We start from the raw sequence: 20731 nt of genomic DNA on the forward strand, positions 1-20731 counted from the left end.
AACTTGCGATCTTCCTGCCTCAGCTCCCGAGCCACTGAGATTATAGGCATACACCACTGCACCTAGCAGAAGCTTTTATCCTGAACCATTACATAGATAAGTAAACAGTTGGGGGAGGTACTGTGACCCTCCAATTTTATATGGCTCGAAATTAGTAAAGCTATACTTAAGCACTTGGCCTAGGGCCTCTCTCTGTACACAATCAATTACCTCACACTTCAGTGGGTAACTGGGGTTGGATGGCCCCCCAAATCCCTCAGCCCCAAACCTGTACCTCCCACAGGTCAGAATTTTAACTCACTGACAGATGGCAGCTAATAGGGCTTCTGGTAAACAGATCCAGATGGAGGCTACACAATTACCTTCATAACTCATGGGAACATTGCTGCCACCAGGACATGCAATTCACGTGTTTCTAGGACGAAAAAGGCACCAGGCTGCAGGAGACATAGTGTCCCTTTCCTGTTTTTCTCCTTGTTTGTCTCTTTCTAAATATCTTTTATACATCATGGCTACCTGAATAGTTATTTATACGCTGTAAACATTTCCTCTCAGCCAGTGTATTCCTTTCACTTTTATTCAGGTGGTTTTGACATAGCAAGATTTCTTATTTTTATGTTATTTAACCTGTAATACTTTTCCTTTAGGACTTATGAGGCCTCTTCCCCCACTCTAAAATTATAAAATATTCTTTCAGTCTTTATGTTATCTTTAAAAAAGTGATTCATTTATTTAATCTGCTTGAAATTCAATTTATACATAATGTAAGAATCACTCCTCTCCCATTCCAACCTCCAGTGGACAAAAATTCAGAAAGCAAATGAGACCAGCTTTAAGGGACTTAAGAGTCTGCTAGGGTATGGGGACAAATGTGAAAGGGCCAGCAAATGGAAGGGGTTTCAGTTAGGAGTGACAGGAGAGACTATTGGGTAACTCAAATTAAACTTCAGTCCCTTATAATCTCTCTCTCTTTTTTTTGGGGTACTGGAGATTGAACCCAAAGGCACTTTATCACTGAACTACATCCCCAGATCTTTTTTATTTTTATGTTGAGACAGAATATTGATAAGTTGCTGAGCCTGTCCTCAAATGTGTGATCCTCCTGCCTCAATCTCCTAAACTGCTGGAATTACACACATTGGCCATGTGCCCACGAATCTCTTGTACCTCTTAAACTTACATTTTCCTTGGCAGCTGTGAAGACAGCTGAAAATTAGGCAGAACATGGAATGATCCAGAAGTCTATCCCTTTATGAATAGTTTTTTATTTATTTTTATGTGGTACTGAGAATCAAACCCAGTGCCTCAAATATGCAAGTGTTCTACCATTGAGCCACAACCCCAGACCCTCCATGAACAGTTTTGAGAACCAAACCTTATCTACAAATTCTCCCTTCAGTCAGATCACTTGGCTCTAAGAGGCAGAGGCTGCCAATCTGTGCCCCCTCAGTTCCTCAACAGTAGCTTTAAGAGCCTTCTGACACTATGGATGTGTGAGGTTCCCAGAGGTCTCACACGGGAAAAGAGCTCCCTGCACTATCAACAGTACCAAACAATCCTCACCTTTCACTGCACATTTCTTCAGGTATCTGGTGTCAGCTCAGAAAGACCCTGGAGAAAGAATTACCCTGGAAGCCAGCTTTGCTAAGGGGATAAGGCTGGAAGTTCCAGAAGGTGCAGAAAGCTGATAGTGAGAGCCAAGGGTTTGTGCTAAGCAGGGAGGAACCTTTCGCTTCTGAGCCATCTCAACAGCAAATAGTGTTTACTATTTGCTCTCCCTATTCTGTGGGGCACAGGAAGCTCACACTGTTACAACACTTTCTACTTGATTTCCTGGGTCAACCTTCACTGTGGAAGAGAACCTGAACCAGAGGTCACAGAAAAACCTAGAGCACCAGCCTCCTCTGGTCCAACTGTGGACAAACCTGTGCAGAGTCAGGCTTCCACAGGCAGAATGAGAAAGGGAACCTTGGTGGCTGCTGAGGCCCAGATGCTGCGAGTACTCCTAGGTAAGTTACCTGTGGGATGAGTGGCTCTTCACATACCCTGCTACTTCATTGTGCTGAATAGACCTGAAGTGTTTAGGGTGATACAAATATCTCAAGTGTGCAATTTTTTTAAAGACATTCAATAAGTTGGGCATAGGAACACACGCCTGTAAACCTGGCAGCCCAGGAGGCTAAGGAAAAAGGATCGTGAGTTCAAAGCCAGTCTCAGCAACTTAGCAAGGCCCTAAGCAATTTGGCGAGACCCTGTCTCTAAATAAAATACAAAAAAGGGCTAGGGCTGTGGCTCAGTGGTTAAATGCCCCTGGGTTCAATCCCCAGTACCCAAAATTAAATAAATAAAGATATTCATTATACCTCACTATAAATTTCAATTAATATTAGCTATATTTAAAAATTAAAACACGCATCTACCTAAGTGCGTTACGAACCTACTGATCAGCCATGCCATTGCTGACCAGGATCATTTATTGATGTGCAGAGTTGTTTTCTTTTTTCTTTATTTTTCTTTTTTATTTTTTTATGGTGCTAAGGATTGAACCTGGGACCTCGTGGATGCTAGGCAAGCACTATACTACTGAGCTAAAAATTGGGCAAAGGTTTGAGTTTCACATAAACACCATAAACAACCATAGACTATTAAAGCTGTCACTCTGTGACTTACATTCTGACCTGAGCATGCCTGCAGGAGGCTGAAGCAGGAGGATCTCAAGTTCAAGATCAGCCTCAATAAGTTAACAACATCCTAATCTCAAAATAAAAAATAAAAAGGGTTGGGAATATAGCTCAGTGATAGAGCATCCCAGGTTCAATTTCCAGTACTGAAAAACAAAAACAAACAAAAAAACCCTGGACTATATAAAAACAACAAAAGAAAAGTAACCTAATGTTTAGAAGGACAAAGGATTTGAATATGTTTTTCCAAAGAAGGTTTGTAAATGACCAACGAGCACATGAAGAGGCCCAACATCATTAGTCACTGTGGAAACACAAATCAAAACCACAACCACAATGAGATACCACTTCACATTCACTTGAATATCTAGGTCAAAAAAAAAAAAAAAAAAAAAAAGGGAGAAGAACAAGTGTTAGCCAGGCACAGTGGTGCAAGCCTGTGATCCCTGTACTCGGGAGGCTGAGGCAGGAGGATTGCAAGTTGAAGAATAGCCTCAGCAATTTAGCAAGGCCCTACGCAATTCAGTGAGAGCCTGTCTCAAAAAACAAAAAGGGATGGGATATGGCTCAGTGGTTAAGCATCCCTGGGTTCAATCTTCAGTACTAAAAAATAAAAAGGGGAAATTAGAATATACATTGCTGGAAGGAATAAAAATGCAGCAACTTTGGAAAATACTTTGGCAGTTCCTCAAAAAGTCAAAGAATAGGGGCTGGGGTTGTGGCTCAGTATTAGAGCACTTGTCTAGCATGTGTGAGGCACTGGGTTAGATTCTCAGCATCATATATAAATAAATAAGTAAAATAAAGGTCCATCGACACCTTAAAAAAAAAAAAAAAAAAAAAGTAAAAGCATAGAGTTACTCTATGACCCAGCTTCCCAGTTCTGGTTATATATCCCACAGATATGAAAACGTTTAAGTTCATACAAAAATTTATATAGTAGACCTGTCCCCCCTTATCCACAGTTTCATTTTCTGTGGTTTCAGTCACTCACGGTCAACTAGAGTCTGAAATTATTAAAAAGAGAATTCCAGAAACAAACTTGTAAGTTTTAACTTGCACACCATTTGGAATATTGTGATGAAATCTCATGCTGCCTGTCTCTGTCCCTCCTGGGACATAAATCAGCCCTTTGCCCAGCATCCACACTGTGTAACATCACCTCGTAGCCATCTTGGTTACCACAATATTGAAGTGCTTGTGTTCAAGCAATCCTTATTTTACTTACTGTCAAAGCGTGAGACTGGTGATGCTAGTCATTCAGATATATCGAAGAGAAATCTTTTATTTTTTATTTTTTTTTGGAACTGGCAATTGAACCTAGGAGTGCACTCTACCACTGATCTATGTGCCTGTCCTTTTAATTTTTTATTTTGAGATAGGAATTGCTAAATTGCCAGAGTTGGCTTTGAACTTGCCATCCTCCTGCCTCAGCTTCCTGAGTAGCTGGGATTACAGAAATGTGCCACCATACCAGTTTAAGAGAAATCTTAAATGAAAGGATGAAAGTTTTAAACTTAATAAGGGGGGAAAATCATATGCTATGTTCATTAAGATCTACAGAAAGAATGAAATTCTCCAGTCAGGAAGATGAAATCCTTGGTAGTTTTCCTGCTGCACCTCAAACAGCAAAAGTTAGAGCACAGTGCTTAGTAAGTGTTTAGTTAAGATGGAAAAGATAACTTAAGAGGCTAAAGCATGAAGTTCGCAAGTTTGAGGCCAGCCTAGGCAATTTAGCAAGACCCTGTCTGAAAATTAAAAGGGCTCAGGATGTAGCTTAGTGGTAGAGAAAACACTGGGTTCAATCCCCAGTACAAAAACAAACAATTATAACAACATAATGTGATAAAAGTTTTCACTGAAGAAAGCACTTCACAGTTTTTTGTTGGCAAATCTGAATCACCAGCATCACTACTCAGATGGCTTGAGGCCATTATTAAGTAAAATAAAATAAAACTTACGTCAACAACAAGCATTATGAAACTGTGGCAACTGATCTGATAACTGGGATGGCTACTAAGCGACTAATGGGCTAATAAGTGATGCCTATACAGCGTGGATACGCCGGACAAAGGATGATTCATGTCCCAAGAGGAATAGTGTGAGATTTCATCATACCACTTAGACTGATACACAATTTAAAATTCATAAATTATTGATTTCTGGAATTTTTCATTTGATACTTTTGGATTATGGGTGTCTGTGGGTACTGAAATGATGGAAAGCAAAACCATGGATGAGGGGGACCCCCTTATCCATGTAATGATGGTAACATCGTATTATTCTCCAATAATATATTATATATAACACGTATCATATATTACACATATAATGATAGCAATATTATATTATATATACTAATACATATATACATATTCAATGATATTACTCAGTCATAAAGACTTAAGGATTATGTTATAATATGAATAGACCGTGAAAACACAATGCTAAATGAAAGAAGACAGTTATAAAAAGCCATGTTGTATGAATTCATTTATAGGAAATGTTGGGCAAACTTAGAGGCAGAAAGCAGATTAGTGACTGCCAGTGGCTAGGGAGCAGGGAAAGTTACTGCTAAGGAGAACAGGGCTGTCTTGGGGGGTGATGAAATGTTCTGGAAATATTGGTGAAGGTTACATGACTTTGTGAATAGGCTAAAAACAAATAAATTGTGTACTTTAAAAGAGAGAATTCTGGGACCAGGGTTGTGGTTCAGTGGGTAGAGCACTTGCCTAGCTCATGTGAAGCACTGGATTTGATTCTCAGCACTGCATATAAATAAATAAAATAAAGGTCCATTGACAACTAAAAAAAATATTTTAAAAAAAAGAGTGAATTTTATGGCATGTGAATTATGTCTCAATTAAGAAGCAATCCACACTGTAGTCAAACAGGGTTCTCTGGGCCTACCCTGTCCAATGCCAGCAACACAAGAGGTAGAACACTTTTGGAACAATTCCAGAGTGAATACTAATGGTACAAAGGTTAAGAGAAATATTTTCTATAGAGCCCCCCACCTGAAGAAAAGGCTGATAATGCTATTAGAATCTCTTTGTTCAAGTTCAAATGAAGATTTAATCCAGTGGTTCTCAACTAGGTGTGATTCTGCTCCCCCAGGATACAATGGGCAATGCCTAGAGAGATTTTAGTTGCCACAAGTGGGTGGGGAAGTACTACTTACATCTAGTTGGTAGAGGACAGGAATGCTGCTAAACAATGCATAGGACAGCTCCTCAGAGCAAAGAATTACCCAGTTTAGAATGTCAATAGTGTTACAGTTGAGAGATCCTGGCTTAATCTAATGATGGGTCAATTGCTCTAAATCCTTGAATTTATATAGCCTAGGGACCTATTTGATACTAGTAATTTAAAATATGTCAAAACTGCTCCAAGTAGGAGAACATGCCTCAAACTAGAACCCTAGATATAACAAAGGAGCATTCCAGGTCTTTCCAAGCTCAGAGTTGGGTAAACCCATAGCAGCCATCAAGAGGTCTTGATGAGCCAGGTGCAGTGGTGCACGCCTGTAATCCCAGCAGCTCAGGAAGCTGAAGCAGGAGGATTGTGGGTTCAAAGCCAGCCTCAGCAACTCAGTGAGGCCCTCAGCAACTTAGCAAGACCCTGTCTCAAAATAAAATATAAGAAGGGCTGAGGTTGTGGCTCAGTGGTTAAGTGTCCCTGGGTTCAATCTCTGGTACAAAAAAAAAAAGTCTTTCTTGATGCACAGATCTTTTTTTTTTTTTTTTTTTTTTTTTTGCGGTGCTGGGAATTGAACCCAGGGCCTTGTGCTTGCGAGGCAGGCACTCTACCAACTGAGCCATATCCCCAGCCCTTGATGCACAGATCTTAAACAACAAATTATACTTTGTAAAGATGCTTATGAGGTTATCCTTAAATGGAAAATCAGAGTTTTCTTTCTTTTAAAGTTCAGTATTTCATAAAATACTAAAATGCTAAGCAGTAAAGTTTATCTGAGAGACTCACATAAGGAATATACATTTTTTCTCACGTAATAAAAGGAAATGTAAAAAAAATTGCTTACAACAGGAAAGTGTTAACCACATAAACTCTTGGTATATGCTAAATAAAATCCAAAGCACACAGACATACCCCAGCAGTAAATGCCACCCTTTTCCCACATGGTTCCTCCAGCTTAGTGGCTCAAGATTAGAATTACCACCAAATTCCAAATCTCCAGGCTCTATTTAGTGCCCCCCAAAAGGTTCAGATGTCTTACTTGCAATGATTCCAGGAAGTTGTACTTTAAACAAGGCTGGGCCTTTATCACTGTGACCCACACATTCCTTCCCATGAGGTGAGAATGAATGGGAAGTGGATTCTTTCCTATCTTCATCACATAAGGGGAAAAATAATTAAAGTTACCTGAAAATCTATCATCTAGAGAAAACTTCTTCCAGTACTTTAATGTATAATCTCCTAGAATTTTTCTAGACAAATATATCCAGATAAACCTTTTTCTTATAAAAATAGAACCCTAGAGCCAGGTGCACTGGCACACACCTATAATCTCTGCTACTCAGCAGGCTGAGGCAGGAGGATTTCAAGTTCAAGGCAAGCCTCAATAACTTAGTGAGACTCTTTCAAAATAAAATAAGAAGGGTGGGGATATAGCTAGGTGGTACAGTGTTTTCGTAGCATGCGCACAGCCCTAAGTTCAATCCCCAGCACTGAAAACAAAAAAAAAAAAAAAAACAACCTAGTCTATATCCTGTTTTATGACCTGTTTTTTTCATATAATATACTTATTTTCCCTTGTGAACAAATCCACAACACCATCATTTTCCAGCAGTATACTATCCGATCGCATGGCTGGATCCTTTCATTTTTTTTTTTTTTTAAAACTTCTTCTCTTTGGAATTCTGGACTGTCTTCAGTATCTTGCTACAAATCCTAGTTCATACATTCTTTTTCGCAGTTGTTGGATTTCTCGTTAGAATTCTCTGAAGTAGAACTACTGGAGCCTTTAACATTTTCAATCTCATACTGCCAAACTGTCCTTCTTGAGGTCTGATAACTTATTCTGTCCCCAGTAGTCCATGACTATTCCTCTACCTAGAAGGGAGGGCAGCACTGCTCTATGACATACCCTTCCTTTAGAGGAAGGTGTCAGCAACCTGGCAATGCAGACCTGGAAATGCAGACCCTGACAACGTGCCAAGATGGCAATACTCTGCCATCACAGAGTGACCCAAACTGTCTTGGGCTGTAAATTAACAACTCAACAACAGCCTATGCCAGGTGTCACCTGTCTAATCCATGCTCATCCATTTGGATGAAAATCTAGTTTAAATACCTATAGGCCTTTTTCGTTAAATGAAACATCTTGTGGTGGCTGGATATGGTGGCCCAATGATGCCAACTACTCAGGAGGTTGAGGCAGGAGGACCACAAGTTCAAGGTCAGCCTGGGCAACTTGGTGAGTGTAAAGTAAAAAAAGAAAAGGAGATGTAGATCATAAAAGAGCATTTGCTGAGCATGGGTGAGGTCCTGAATTTAATCCCTGGTACTATGCACACAAATAAATACACACACAAAATCTTGTACAGGAAAACCTCGGCAGCCACAGTCATTCTAACTTAAGCAAATCAGCCAGCGAAAGTGTTTTTGCTTACACCCATCCCTAACCAGAGTGATATTCTCCATCTTCTAATCTCACGGTCAAACTCTGGGCTACCCTCTCCTTAAAGTAGAGGTCTACATTGGTTTGTTGCCTTGAGTTTTGGTGGTTGTGGGTTTGTAGGCAAAGGTGAGAACCCCAAGAGGAACTTACATAGAAGTGAAAATGTAAGAAGTGGGCCAGCACTCTAGGGGCCACGCCAGGGAAGGCAGCCAGCAGAGTCTGGAGGTATACCTCCAGATCCTTCTCCCTTTTTTCCACCAAGCTTCTTGAATTTTTCCCAATTATCTTTTTGGGCGGAAGTAGATTTTTATCAATCTTTCTCTCTGCAACAAGCTGTAAGAAAAGACAAGATTATCAATCACATACCAAGTAACTCTGGGTCTATATAAGACCAAGGTGAGGAGCAGAAGGCAAGCACTTGTCATTGACTTCCACAGTCCCTCCTGGCAGCAGTACCAGGGACAGTGACCCACCTAGTGCACCTGGGATTTAGTATTAGAGATATCAATACAATTCCAGATGAGGAATTGCATCTGGAGACTTTGGAGATATTCAGAAAAGCAACACTTCTGGGCCCCTAAAATTGCCATCTTTTCCAAACCAGGATGAAAAACAATTGAGACAATGGTGTGTTTTTAAAACACTCTCATTACAAATGACCCAGAGAAACGCAGCTCTCTCTAAAAGCAAGAAATGGAATTGCAGCCAGATATTAAAGAACAGGCTCTGGAATAGCTATATTAGGTGGAACAAGTTCAAACCTGTCCTCTCCCTGGGAAACTGTCTCATATCCAAGCTAGGAATGGCAATCTTAAAATCAAAATTCAAATATTTCCTTATAGATTGTCTCAAACTGGAATCAAACCCCTAGGCTCCACAAGTTCTTCTGTCAGTTACATTAATAAACTGATTTATTAAAGAGCTGGTTTTGCCCTAAAACAAATGTGTGACACAATGAGAACTTGGCCTCCAAATCCCGAAGCCCTGAGAAACAGCCTCCCACTTTCTAAGGGTTACCTTTTCATGCAGGTCATGGAAGTCACTGTAGCGGTGCTTGACTGTCCACTCATGGTTGCCATCAGTGACCTGGATGATATAAACCTAAAGTGGGGAAAATGATTGTCCTTGTGGCAAGGGGAACCAGCCAGCAACAAGGAGTCCCCTGCCCCCACGGGAATAGCTGTAGGGCTCCCTAAATGACCAAAGTCAGGTGTCTTCACCCACCAGTCACTGCACCTGACCCTTGTTGAGCACCAGGAGCCCCTCTTCGCCTCCTTCACAGCCACAGCACTAGGTCTGGGAGGCATGGGACAAGCATGTGGTTTCAATGATCAGAAAGAAAAAGGTGATTCTACCACTGCAAGGCACCTCCTTAGGTTTTCACTTCCTGTTTCCAACTTGAGCTACAGGTAAGGCCTTCCCTTCCAAGGGAAGCAGGGTAGGGCCAGGTCTACTAGGACAAGTTTCTCTGCTATACCTCTTTCCAGGGGCCCTAACTACATCCTGGAAGCAAATCCTTTTCCAACCCTTTCAACTTGACCATGGCTATGACTTCGATTGCTGAATCAGGAGTTCAGGCACCAAAAAGCTGCTGTGGGAAGTAGTGATGGGCAATCAGCCCTAACAGAAGGCAATACAGTTTAGCAGTTAAGAAAGGCCTGGGTTTAAGTTGGGCATTATGGTGCATGCCTGAAATCCCAGAACTTTGGGAGGCTAAGGCAAGAAGATGCAAATTCAAGGTCAGCCTCAGCAAAACCCTGTCTCAAAAAATAAAATGGGTTGAGTGCAGCTTGGGAGGCTGAGGCAGGAGGATTGCAAGTTCAAAGCCAGACTCAGCAAAAGCAAGGTGCTAAGCAACTCAGTGAGACCCTATCTTTAAATAAAATACAAAATAGGGCTGGGGATGTGTCTCAGTGGCTGAGTGCCCCTCAGTTCAATCCCCTGTAACCCCCCCCCCACCAAAAAAACATAAATAAAAAATAAAAAGGATTAAGGATAAAAAACTCAGAGGTAAAGCCTCCCTGGGTTCAATCCCCAGTACCAAAAAGCAAAGCAAACAAACAAACAAACAAAAACCTGGATTCAAAACCTGTTTCTGCCATTTCTGGGCTGTGCCTTATGTGTCACTTATGTAAGTGACTGGGAGCCTAAGCTCTTTCCGAGCCTCAGTTACTCCATTTTAAAATCTGCTAGGTTTAAGGATCAAGTAGAGCAATACATGTAAAATGCTTTGTGCAAGGTTGGACACCTAACAAAAGATGGGTGTGTTAATAACATCCAACTGGGCACACTCAGGAACAGATGATGGTAGGGTAGATCTGGTTTACCAACCTCCCTCACGTTCAGAGGGGCAAAGTCCTGCATGTGGAGAGCTTTTTGAAGATGACCCTCCAGTTGATTGCAGCCAATGGGTGATAGCCAGCCATCAGCTCAGAGACCTCATCCTTCAAACCCCACCCCCAACACCTACGAGTTTCCAGTCCCTCTTTACCGCAAGGAAGCGGGAGGAGGACAGTCAACTCTGCTGAAGCCTCTAGCCCTGAGGAGCAGCCGTTTCCTCAGGGCCAGCCTGTTGCTCCAAATCCGCCCCAGCCTGTATTCCATCCTGGCAGCTTCCCACCCCCACCCCCACTCCCAGGGGAAGAAAAAGAGCCAAAGAGAAGACCCTGGGGAGGGGTGTTAGGATGAGGGCCAAGGAAGTGGTCCCCTCCCCAACCTCCTGGGAACAAAGGACAGGAGGCTAGGAGGTGCTCCGAGAGCCCCCACCCCAGAGCAAATTTTTGCCAGGCAGCTCATCAGGCTCACAGGCCTGGCATCCAACTCCACCCAGATTCGGGAAAGCCTCCAGCCCCACTGCAGTCGGAAACTACCCCCGCCTTCTGTACTCTCTCCCCCATCCATAGAAGTGTGTGGGGAGGCGGCTTGCTGCCCATCTCGCCCCCACAGCCCAAAGCCACCAAGGCCCCTGAAGGTTTGTAGGTCCTGCACTTCAGCCCACAGATACTCCCCCCATTTTCCTAGACTGGGTTCCATTCCTCCCCGGATCAGGTCTCCTCTCGACCCTCAGGGTCGGGGGCCCTAGATTTCCCTCACTTCACCGAAGCAGATCTCGACCGCGACCCCGCCCCCTCTCCTCCACGCTCCCACTGGGTCTTGACCCTTTTCCCTGATTCCATTCATTGGAGACCCCCTCCCAAATCCCTTCCTCCCAGACTCCCTGTCAAGGCCTCCCAGCCCGCACACCTCCAGACCTGGAGCATCTAGATGGGCTCCGCCTCATCTAGACATCCCTCCTTTCCAGGCCTCCTTTCTCCCCAGATCCCCTCCAACTCAAGTCTCGTTTTCTGATCGCGTATCCCTCCAAACCCCCTCCCCGGGCCCGCCCCACAACCCTCCTCCTGGCCCTGCAAGGACCCAGAGCCTTCCCCGACTCCCCTATTCCAGGTCCCCTCTTCATAATTGCAAACCCCTCCCCAATCCCTTCGACTCGGACTCCAGGTTCCGGCCGCCGTTCCCACTTCAGGTGCCCGGGCCCCCACCACACCGTATAAGTGTCCACGAGCTCGGAACCCACGACGCGCGCCTCTTTGGCCGGCTCGGCCTCCCGCTCCGGCCCGAAGCTACGCGCCGCGGCCGCCATGTTCCGGGCTCCGCCACCACAGCCGCCGCTCGGCGCAGACTGGCAGCAGCAGGGGGCGGGGTCAGCGTCCCACCGCCCCCCGGCCTCCGCCGCCCCCCGCCCGCGCCGCACGCCGCGCCGCCATCTTGGCTCCACCGCTTTCTCGCGCCCTAGCCCCGCCTCTCGCACGTAATTGACAGGACCGCCAGTGGCGCGCGTGCGCAGCTCTCGCGGGCCGGCTCGCTTGTGTGGTCTATGCCTGCGGCACTCAACGGGCGATAAACTTGACATCCCCGGCTGTGTAGGCAGGCCGTTGTGGTGGTCATACCCTCGGTCCTCAGGAAGGCCCTGGGCTTATGGAGCTACCCGAAGCAAGTCCCTGCTCCGCCTGACCTCAGTTTTACCCCTGGAAATGGAGGGCAACAGTAGCGCCTCATCTGGCTGTTGTGTTCATTCCCTATGGGGCAGGAGAGTGTTGAAGAAGCTGTGCTTAGGGCCAGGAGAAGGGCCAAGAGAAGGGCCAAGTGATTGCACCAGTTCTTAACCTCTGACACTCGGAGTGGGTTAATTCATGCAGTGCTCGCAAGCTGGTGGCTTGTATCAAGGTGGAATCAGTATGAAGCAGAGGTGTGTGCTGGCCATTGGATATATGATGGCCCTGGGCCCAGGAACTACATTGCTCGAATCGGGGAAACAGCCCTAGCCCAGGAGAAGACAGAGACCTTGAAGAAGGAGGTGATAATCCAACTGGAGGGTGAGGAGGGAGACAACTGGGCACTGACGGGGGTTTTCTAGGGGTATTTGTTGAATGACCGAGTGCAGGTGATTCAAGCCCAAAGTGAGCACTGCTCTACTACAGGAGATGAAATGCCTGGGGCATGGCACCTCTGGCTAAAGGTCTCCAGACCACCCTGTGCTAAGGTGGGTCAGTGACTTCCTCCCTCACCAGATCCGTATCACCATACTCTGAACTTGGCATTTGAGGCTTCTCTTGGTAGAGCCTGCCTCTCTTTGCACATTGCCTCCCCACCCCTCCAGAGGATAGCATAAGGGGAACAGGTGCCAAGTCAACCAGATCTTGGGCAAGTCACCCCTGCTCCAGGAGCTTGTTTCCTTATCTGGAAAGTGAGGGTAATAGCATCCACCTCCCTGATGGATGGAAAGTCACGATTCTGTGTGTAAGGGCCTGGCCTGGGGCCCACTACTTGGCAGTTCCCGTCTGAGTCTGGGCTCAGGTTTTCATTCATTCAAGAAACCTTTCCTGAGAGTCTCCTGTGGGGTATGGTGTACAGAGGGCCAGAGACTTGCCCCTGGTAGCCCTTCTTGGTCCTTGTAACCCTTCATCACTCCCTGCCCTGGGCAGAGGATACAGGGACTCAGGCCAGCCTGAGATCACCCGGACCAGGGGAGGGGGTGGAGGATACGCCACGCGGTGGTGGGCTGGGCTGGGAATGCAGCGGGGCAGGGCTATTTAAGCTGAGCTAGAGGGCTGGCTGGGAACCCAGGAGTCTGTCCTGAGAGTTGCCGGCATGGATGACATCTACAAGGCTGCGGTGAGGGACGGGTTTGGGCAGGGCTGAGGCCCACTGGGAGCTCACTTAGATTAGAATGGAGGGCAGGGTCTGCCCAGGATAGTGATGGGGTCCCAATGATAGCTCACAGCCCTTTAGTCTAGGTTTCAAGGGAATGGGAAGGCTGATGTTTGGGGGTGCAAGAGAGGTGAGAGGTTTCAGGTCTGGAGAAGAGATGTCAGGGTGGGCAGATGGGGAGGTCTCATCTTTTTGGTATCTTGTCTCCTCCGCTGTTTCCAAGTGTCTGTGTCAGTCTGTGTCAGCCACATCTCTGCATTTGTCTCTGTTCTCGGGATCTTTTTTCTTCTTTCTCAATCTCTCTTCATTTCTTTGTTTCTCCTGAGCTGTTTCTCTGAGTTCCTGTTGTTGTCTCCTTGTCCCCACTCCACTTTTTTACCCCTCCCATTCTGCTTCTCAGACACTCACAATCTACCTCCCCTTAGCTCTAGCCCCTTAGCTGACTGAAGATGCTTTGGAGGCTGGGAGGGGGATTGTGAGGAGGGGCTGTGGAATCTGAATCCTGAGCTGGGGAAGAGGTTTTGAAATTCCAGGTAGGGAAGGACTGGGCCTGGGAAGGGCCAGGGAAGAAGGGAGAGAGAACTGAGTCCCCAGCTCTCATGGGGTCTGGAAGGCTCAGGACTCAGTGACTTTGCTGGGGTGATTGGCTGGAGAGTGGACACCCCAAGTCCCTGCAGCCTCCTGGGGTTCACTGAGAGGCTCCAAATGTTATTCCTTCCTGGGTGGATGGTAGCCTCCCCCTTCCCCAGAGACAAGGACATTCTGCAGAGACAGCTGTTTCCAGGGGACCCCCATCTTCCTCCTGAATATGGTCCCACTTCTGGACAAGGAAGGGTTACAGCTGGCTCCAGGGGTGACCCTGCCTATCCTGTGGGAGTCCATGGGACTGTGGGGGGTAGCCCTCCACTCAGTGCCCATACAAGGCCTGGCGGGGCTGGGGACTAATTTTGGCTCCTGAGGCAGCACCAGCAGGCCAGGGGGCCAGATAACGCTGCCCCACCCCCTGCATGCCAAAGTCCCAGAACAATCACCAGGTTTAACTTTATCCCCCGGTAAAAATAGCCCAATGGCCACCCTGGTCAGGTTACAGTGGGTGGCTTTGCTCAAACCCACATTGGTTTTATTGTCTCAACCTGAGGGACAGCTGTCCTTCAGGCCATGCAGCTTGGGTTTCATTAGGGTGGCTGAAAGGACATGGAGTGGTCATTGGGTATTGTTACTCAGGGTCACCTTGGTCCTGGAAGGGGTGCCCACCTGTCACCCTGGCCCTGAACCCAGTCTCTGTGAGGCCAGCTGGGTCACCTCAGGGCTATGGGGGCAGGAAGGGAGGACTGAGGTCTTAGTTCTGTGACCTCTTCTGGCTTCACTCTTCCTGCCTATGGAATGGGTTGGATTTCTGGGCAGCAGCTAAGGCCTGAGTCTGAGTCCTGAGGCCCCTTTTCTTCTGTAGGTAGAGCAGCTGACAGAAGAGCAGAAAAATGGTGAGTAGATCCTGTGTCACATGTTGGGGGGGCAGTGGGGCCAGTCTGGGGGATCAGGAGAGAATCCCAGACTGGAGGTGAAAAGCTGGGGGTCGGGGCTGGGGAGATAGCTCAGTCAGTAGAGTGCTTGCCTTGATCCCTGGGTTCGATCCCCAGCACCCGCCCCCCCCCAAAAAAAAAAAGCTGGGGGTCCTTCTCACTGTGACCTTAGAAAGGTGTCAAAAAGAGATGAGCAGGTTGGCAGGTGGCCCCAGGGATCTGGCTTTCCAGGGTCCTGGCTATTAAAACTGACTGCTCTATTCCCCCAACCCCTGCCATTGGATGCAGAGTTCAAGGCCGCCTTTGACATCTTTGTGCTGGGTGCTGAGGATGGCTGCATCAGCACCAAGGAACTGGGCAAGGTGATGAGGATGCTGGGACAGAACCCCACGCCTGAGGAGCTGCAGGAGATGATTGACGAGGTGGATGAGGATGGTAAGCCCTTCTGCCCTCCAGACCCGTAATTCCCTGGCTCCCAGAGAGCTTGAATCCTGCTCTGTTATACAAGAGCTGTTTCACATCTCTGAGCCTCAGTCATTTCATCTGTAAAATGGGCCTAATAACCACTCAAGCCTCACAGAGTTGGCAGGAGGACCGGGTTTGTGTGGAGGGCGCTGCCTGCAGTGCCAACCGAGACCTCTCTAACAGCCACACTGCCAACCCCCAGGCAGCGGCACAGTGGACTTCGATGAGTTCCTGGTCATGATGGTTCGATGCATGAAGGATGACAGCAAAGGGAAGTCTGAGGAGGAGCTGTCAGATCTCTTCCGCATGTTTGACAAGTGAGCGTTGGCACTTGACTTCTCGCCCTGACCCAAACAGAGCTAGGAAAGAGGGACAGTCTCAGATTCCATGCCTGGGAACTTTGCAGCTTCCATCTCCCATTTTGTGTGATGGGGTGCGGGATGCCCCATAGCCTCCTTCCCTTGCCCTGCCTCCTGGGGCTGGGGCTGGGACTGGGGGTGGGGCAGGCTCTGCCCTGCCCTGCCCTGCCTTCCCCTGGCCCTGAGGTCTCCCTCACCCCTCCTGCAGAAATGCTGATGGCTACATTGATCTGGAGGAATTGAAGATGATGCTGCAGGCAACAGGTGAAACTATCACGGAGGATGATATTGAGGAGCTCATGAAGGACGGGGACAAGAACAATGATGGTCGCATAGACTATGATGGTGAGTGACTGAGTGGGTAGGCCAGACCCCCCTGCTATTCATGTCCGGTCAGGCCCCTCCCTGTGACCCACATCTGCCTCTCTCCACAGAGTTCTTAGAATTCATGAAGGGTGTGGAGTAGACAGTGACCTTCACCTGGAGCTGCCCATGTCTTCCTTCCCACTGCAGCCAGGTCCCGGGGACCCCAGGCAGGGAATGGGGTCCCCAGGCCCTGAACCTGGGTGTGTCCTTGACCCCTGGCCCTCCCTGACTCCCTCCTCCACCCGTATCCTGGGGAATGCAAATAAAGCCTTGCTCTCTGGGGGCCTGGTGTCTGTCTCTGATGTTCACTCTTCCAGAGTCCCTTCCTGTCTCACGAGGTGGGTAGGTGGCTGTGGAACCTGTGCTCTGACTGTGGCTTCACCTGCTTCTGCAGGAGAGTTCGATGCGATCAGAGCCACCCGTGCTCTGTGCCCGACCAACTGCTTTCTGAAGCTGGTGGTGCCCAGGCCCCATGGGCAGCAGTCCAGCTTCTGAAGGCTGCGGCAGTCCTGGAATCCGAATTTTAACAAGCTCCTGGAGTACTGCCTGATCAGCCAGTCCGGCAGCCTACAGGTCCTCCACCTGGAAAGAGCAGTTAGCTGCAGTAGGCCCTAGATGTCCCTTGGTACGGCAACACCAGTGACCTCTCAGCCCTAGGGGCATATTGTCTGCTTTCTATTCCCTCACCCATTTCACAGGTGAAGACCCTACCACTCAAAGAGCCAAGGTTGTCTGGTGAGTCTGCAAGAGAACTCAGCCACAAGACTTCCAGAACAGGTCTCTGATGGGCCAGGTCCAGCTGGGCCTAATTTACAGTTTTGGTGAACCTCAGAGGCTGGCCTCCAACCCATCTCCCTCTCTGACAGGAAATGAAGGCCTGAAGCCTGGTGGCTCCCAGCTTAGTGGAGGTGCCCAGGCCGGAGTTGCAGCCAGAATGGTGATGCTGGCCTTGGTGGGGGTTTAGAAGGAAGTAGAGCTGTCAGCAGTGACGCTGCAGGAGGGACAACTGCCAGCAGCACCCAGGCTTCAGCCAGAATGCCAGCAGCTGTCCTTGCTCCTCCCAGCTACCCCGTGGCCTCTGCACCTGTGCCCCAGCCTAGGCGTTTTCCAGACAGGCTTGGCATTCCAGAGACAGTCTTGGAATTCTAGGGATGCCTCGGGGGACGCCAGAGCTGGCAGGAGCTGGCTGGTCCCTGGAGAGACCTGGGAAGAATGAAGAGGGGTCCTCTTAGGCCTATTGTTGGGAGCCGGAAAAGTGGGGGCCTTATACAGGCAGCCAGGGTGACCCAGGAAGGATGATGTCCCAAGGGAGAAGAAAGAACCACAGTGGATAGGCCAGCCTGGCATGAGCCTGGACACTGGAACACATTAGAGCAAGATGAAGTCCCTAATCTCCTGGATTTTCTAGTCAACTCAGGGAAATAAACGCAGAGAGGAAACTAGCCTGGGGCAGGATTGGCACCGTGGGCTGTGACAGAGAGCCATCCAGGAAGGCTTCCTAGAGCAGGTGACACTGAGAGGGGCCTGAAGAACCAGTCATGGGAGGACATGGGGAAAGACTGAGTCTCAGGAACAGAAATGTGTGTTGAGCTGGAAGCCAAGTCCCAGCAGCCTCTGGGAAAGGTGAGCAATACCAGGCCCCCTTGGAGAAACTCTGCCCGTATGAGGGGTGAGGTGCTCTTGAGGCTGCAGAAGGGAGAAGACTCTCCAGGAACCAGAGGCCAACCTGTGACTGGGGCAGGTGCTGGTTGAGAAGGCCTGATGACTCTTGCACAATGGGATGCTGGGGTAGAGGGGTGGAGGTTGGTTTGTGGATTCAGGGCACATTTTAGAACTAGAATGGACAGAACTTACTGAAGGAATGTAAGTGAGAAATAAGATGCTAGGGAGTCAAAGGTAACACTTAGTTTTTGGTTTAATTGCCATTTCCTGACATATGGATGTCTCGAGGGGGGATGTTTCAATCCACTGATATCGGGAAATAGAGGTTACTTTGTATTAGGTTTTTTGGTTTTTGTTTTTGTGTTTTTGGTACTAGGCATTGAACCCAGGGACACTTAACCACTGAGCCACATCCCCAGCCCTTTTTTGTATTTAATTTAGAGGCAGGGTCTCACTGAGTTGCTTAGGGCCTTGCTGAGGTTGGCTTTGAACTCATGATTCTCCTGCCTCAACCTCCCAAGCCACTGTTATGGCAGGCGCCATACCACCGGGCTTTGTGTTAGATTTACTTTTTAACTTAAAAAAATTCCAGACTGATTGCAAAAATAGTACACAAAACTCCCATTTACACTTCAGCCAGCTTCCCTAAACTTTTTAACATTTTAAATAACCACAGGATAATGATCAAACCCAGGAATTAACATGGACACAACACTACAATTCACCTATGGATCTTACTGAAATTTTGTCAGTTGCCTTACCGAAGTCCTTTTCCTGGACCAACCAATTCAGAGATCACACTAATGTGACTCAGTCATTCTGTATCCTTTCTTTCCACCAACCTGTGGCCTTTTCTACCTCCTCACCCTTCAAGACCTTGACACTTTCGAAAGACCCAGGCCAGTTATTTTGTGTAATGTCACTCAGTTTGGGTTTATCTGGTGTTTCCTCAGGGTTAGGTTCAGGTGAGGTGTTTATGATGGGTTGATCACAGGAAGGATGGAGAATTTGTCCCGTCGAAGTTGAGATGCCTCGAAAACAGACCAATGGGAAGGCCAATGCCTGGTGGGAGCTGAGGGAGAGAGCCGAGCGGGAGCTGTGGATATGGGTGTCATCCAAGCAGCAATCCCTTTCCTAGCCTTGGTCATGAATGAGGACCCAAGGGAGAGTTGATACAGAGAGGTGACAGAGGACTGGGTGCCTGGCACACCACGGGGCAGATGGGGAAGCTCCAGGCTTTGGCCCCTGCAGTAGGCCGAAAGCCCTGCTGGAGAGGGCAAAGGGGAGTGAGCGAGGACCAGGAAAGATGGCAGTGTGGACAACTCCCAGGAAACAGGAAGAGGCTGGACGGTGGGATCCAGGGAAGTGTGTTTAAGGAGGAGATTGTCTGGGGAAAGCTCCTATGCTGATAGGAACCACCTAGCAAAACCAGAAAAGGGGAGATGCAGATACAGAACAAAGCTGTCACAGCAAGCAAGGCAGGGACTCTGGGTAGTATTTGTCAGGGTTGGTTCATAGTGCTGGGCAAGGAGAAAGGGGGGCTTGAGGCAACGAGGGCAGCCAGTTTCCTTTAGTGAAGGACCATAGCCATGGGTATACTGAGGTATAGACCATGGTGTTCAGAGGAGGAGAGGGTCCTAAGGGACATGAGTAAGGCTGTGTCCTTTTTGGTACTGGGGATTGAACCCAGGGGTGCTTAACCACTGAGCAACATCCCCAGTCTTTTTTGTATTTTATTTAGAGACAGGGTCTCACTGAGTTGCTCAGGTCCTCACTAAGTTGCTGAAGTTGGCTTTGAACTTGCGATCCTCCTGCCTCAGCCTCCCAAGCTACTCGGGTTACGGGTGTGTACCAATATGCCTGGCTGATTGTGTCCTTTTTGGTGATCACTTAAAGGGTGAATGACTGAGGTAGAGGAAGAGAAGGTGATTGGCAGTGAATAGGACAAGGACTCAAGAGGCCAGGGCAGCCAGGGGATATGGGATGCTGATGGGATTGGGGAGGGGAAGAGTCAAGCCCTCTGGGATGGGAAGAGTCAAGCCCTCTGGGATGGAAAGAGGAGGATGGCTAGGCCATCTGCAGAACTGTCAGGAAGGGCCAGTAGCAGGAAGGAGGGTCCCTGATCACTTCCTGACTGTCTTTTCATCAGCTGTCACAGAGGGAGACAGGTCCTGGGAAAGGGGAGGAGATGACATTCTCCAGTTCCAGAGGACACTGGGGGACTGGGGAGGGAGCTGGAGTTGTGTGGAAGGCCAAATGAGAGGCTCACCTGTTGGGAGGAAGAGGACCCCAAGGGAATTGTCTTAATCTCTCTGTTCCACCAATGAAGGAAGGTTCTGGGGGGGGGGAAGGCTCTGGGGGCATCCATTCCTTCCAGGCACGCCCACCAGAAAATTCTACCTGTGAACGGTTGGGCTGCAAGCTTTCACCACCTGCTGATGAACATCTGCCTCAAGGGCTCCTGAGCTCCCACCAGCTTATGACACACTGCCTCCTTTATACATCACCTGATTCTGTCTTATTTTGCTGGCTGGCTTTTGTCTTCTCCACTTCTGAGCCAAGGAGAGTGCTTCCTCCATAAAACCTCCGTGACTTCTTCCATCAGAAGCAATTACTGGAGCATCTCCACCTGCCCCTGCCTGTTTGTACTGTGGTTGCGTGGTTACTACCTGCTTCCCTAAGAAACTGCGTTTTACCAGCGTCGTGGACCTGCCGCCCAGCAGAATCTGACACAATGAATTAGGGCCTCATGCAGTTTCCTCTTTGTCCACTAGATGGCAGACAATGCCTGTGTTTGGGCCCATTGTTATGAGACTGGAGCACCATTGA

The 20731-nt window shown here is 47.9% G+C and overlaps 2 protein-coding genes across 2 annotated transcripts in view; one reads left to right on the top strand and one right to left on the bottom strand.

Annotated features, from left to right (window-relative positions):
- Nucleotides 1-12091, bottom strand: part of NISCH (nischarin) — a 36045-nt gene extending 23954 nt beyond the window's left edge. Inside the window, 3 exon segments of the mRNA XM_079116022.1 lie at nt 8473-8655; nt 9340-9423; nt 11867-12091. Of these exon segments, the coding sequence (XP_078972148.1) occupies nt 8473-8655; nt 9340-9423; nt 11867-11962 (363 nt within the window). The 5' untranslated portion in view covers nt 11963-12091.
- A 1288-nt stretch (nt 12092-13379) lies between these two features.
- TNNC1 (troponin C1, slow skeletal and cardiac type) lies at nt 13380-16522 on the top strand. Its single transcript, XM_079116272.1, has 6 exons — nt 13380-13494; nt 14981-15011; nt 15339-15485; nt 15718-15832; nt 16083-16219; nt 16309-16522. Exons 1-6 carry the CDS (start codon nt 13471-13473, stop codon nt 16338-16340), a joined length of 486 nt encoding a protein of 161 aa, XP_078972398.1. The 5' UTR covers nt 13380-13470; the 3' UTR covers nt 16341-16522.
- The last annotated feature ends 4209 nt before the right edge of the window (nt 16523-20731 follow it).

Source organism: Sciurus vulgaris, assembly GCF_902686455.1.
Source record: "Sciurus vulgaris genome assembly, chromosome: 16".
Lineage (NCBI taxonomy): Eukaryota > Metazoa > Chordata > Mammalia > Rodentia > Sciuridae > Sciurus > Sciurus vulgaris.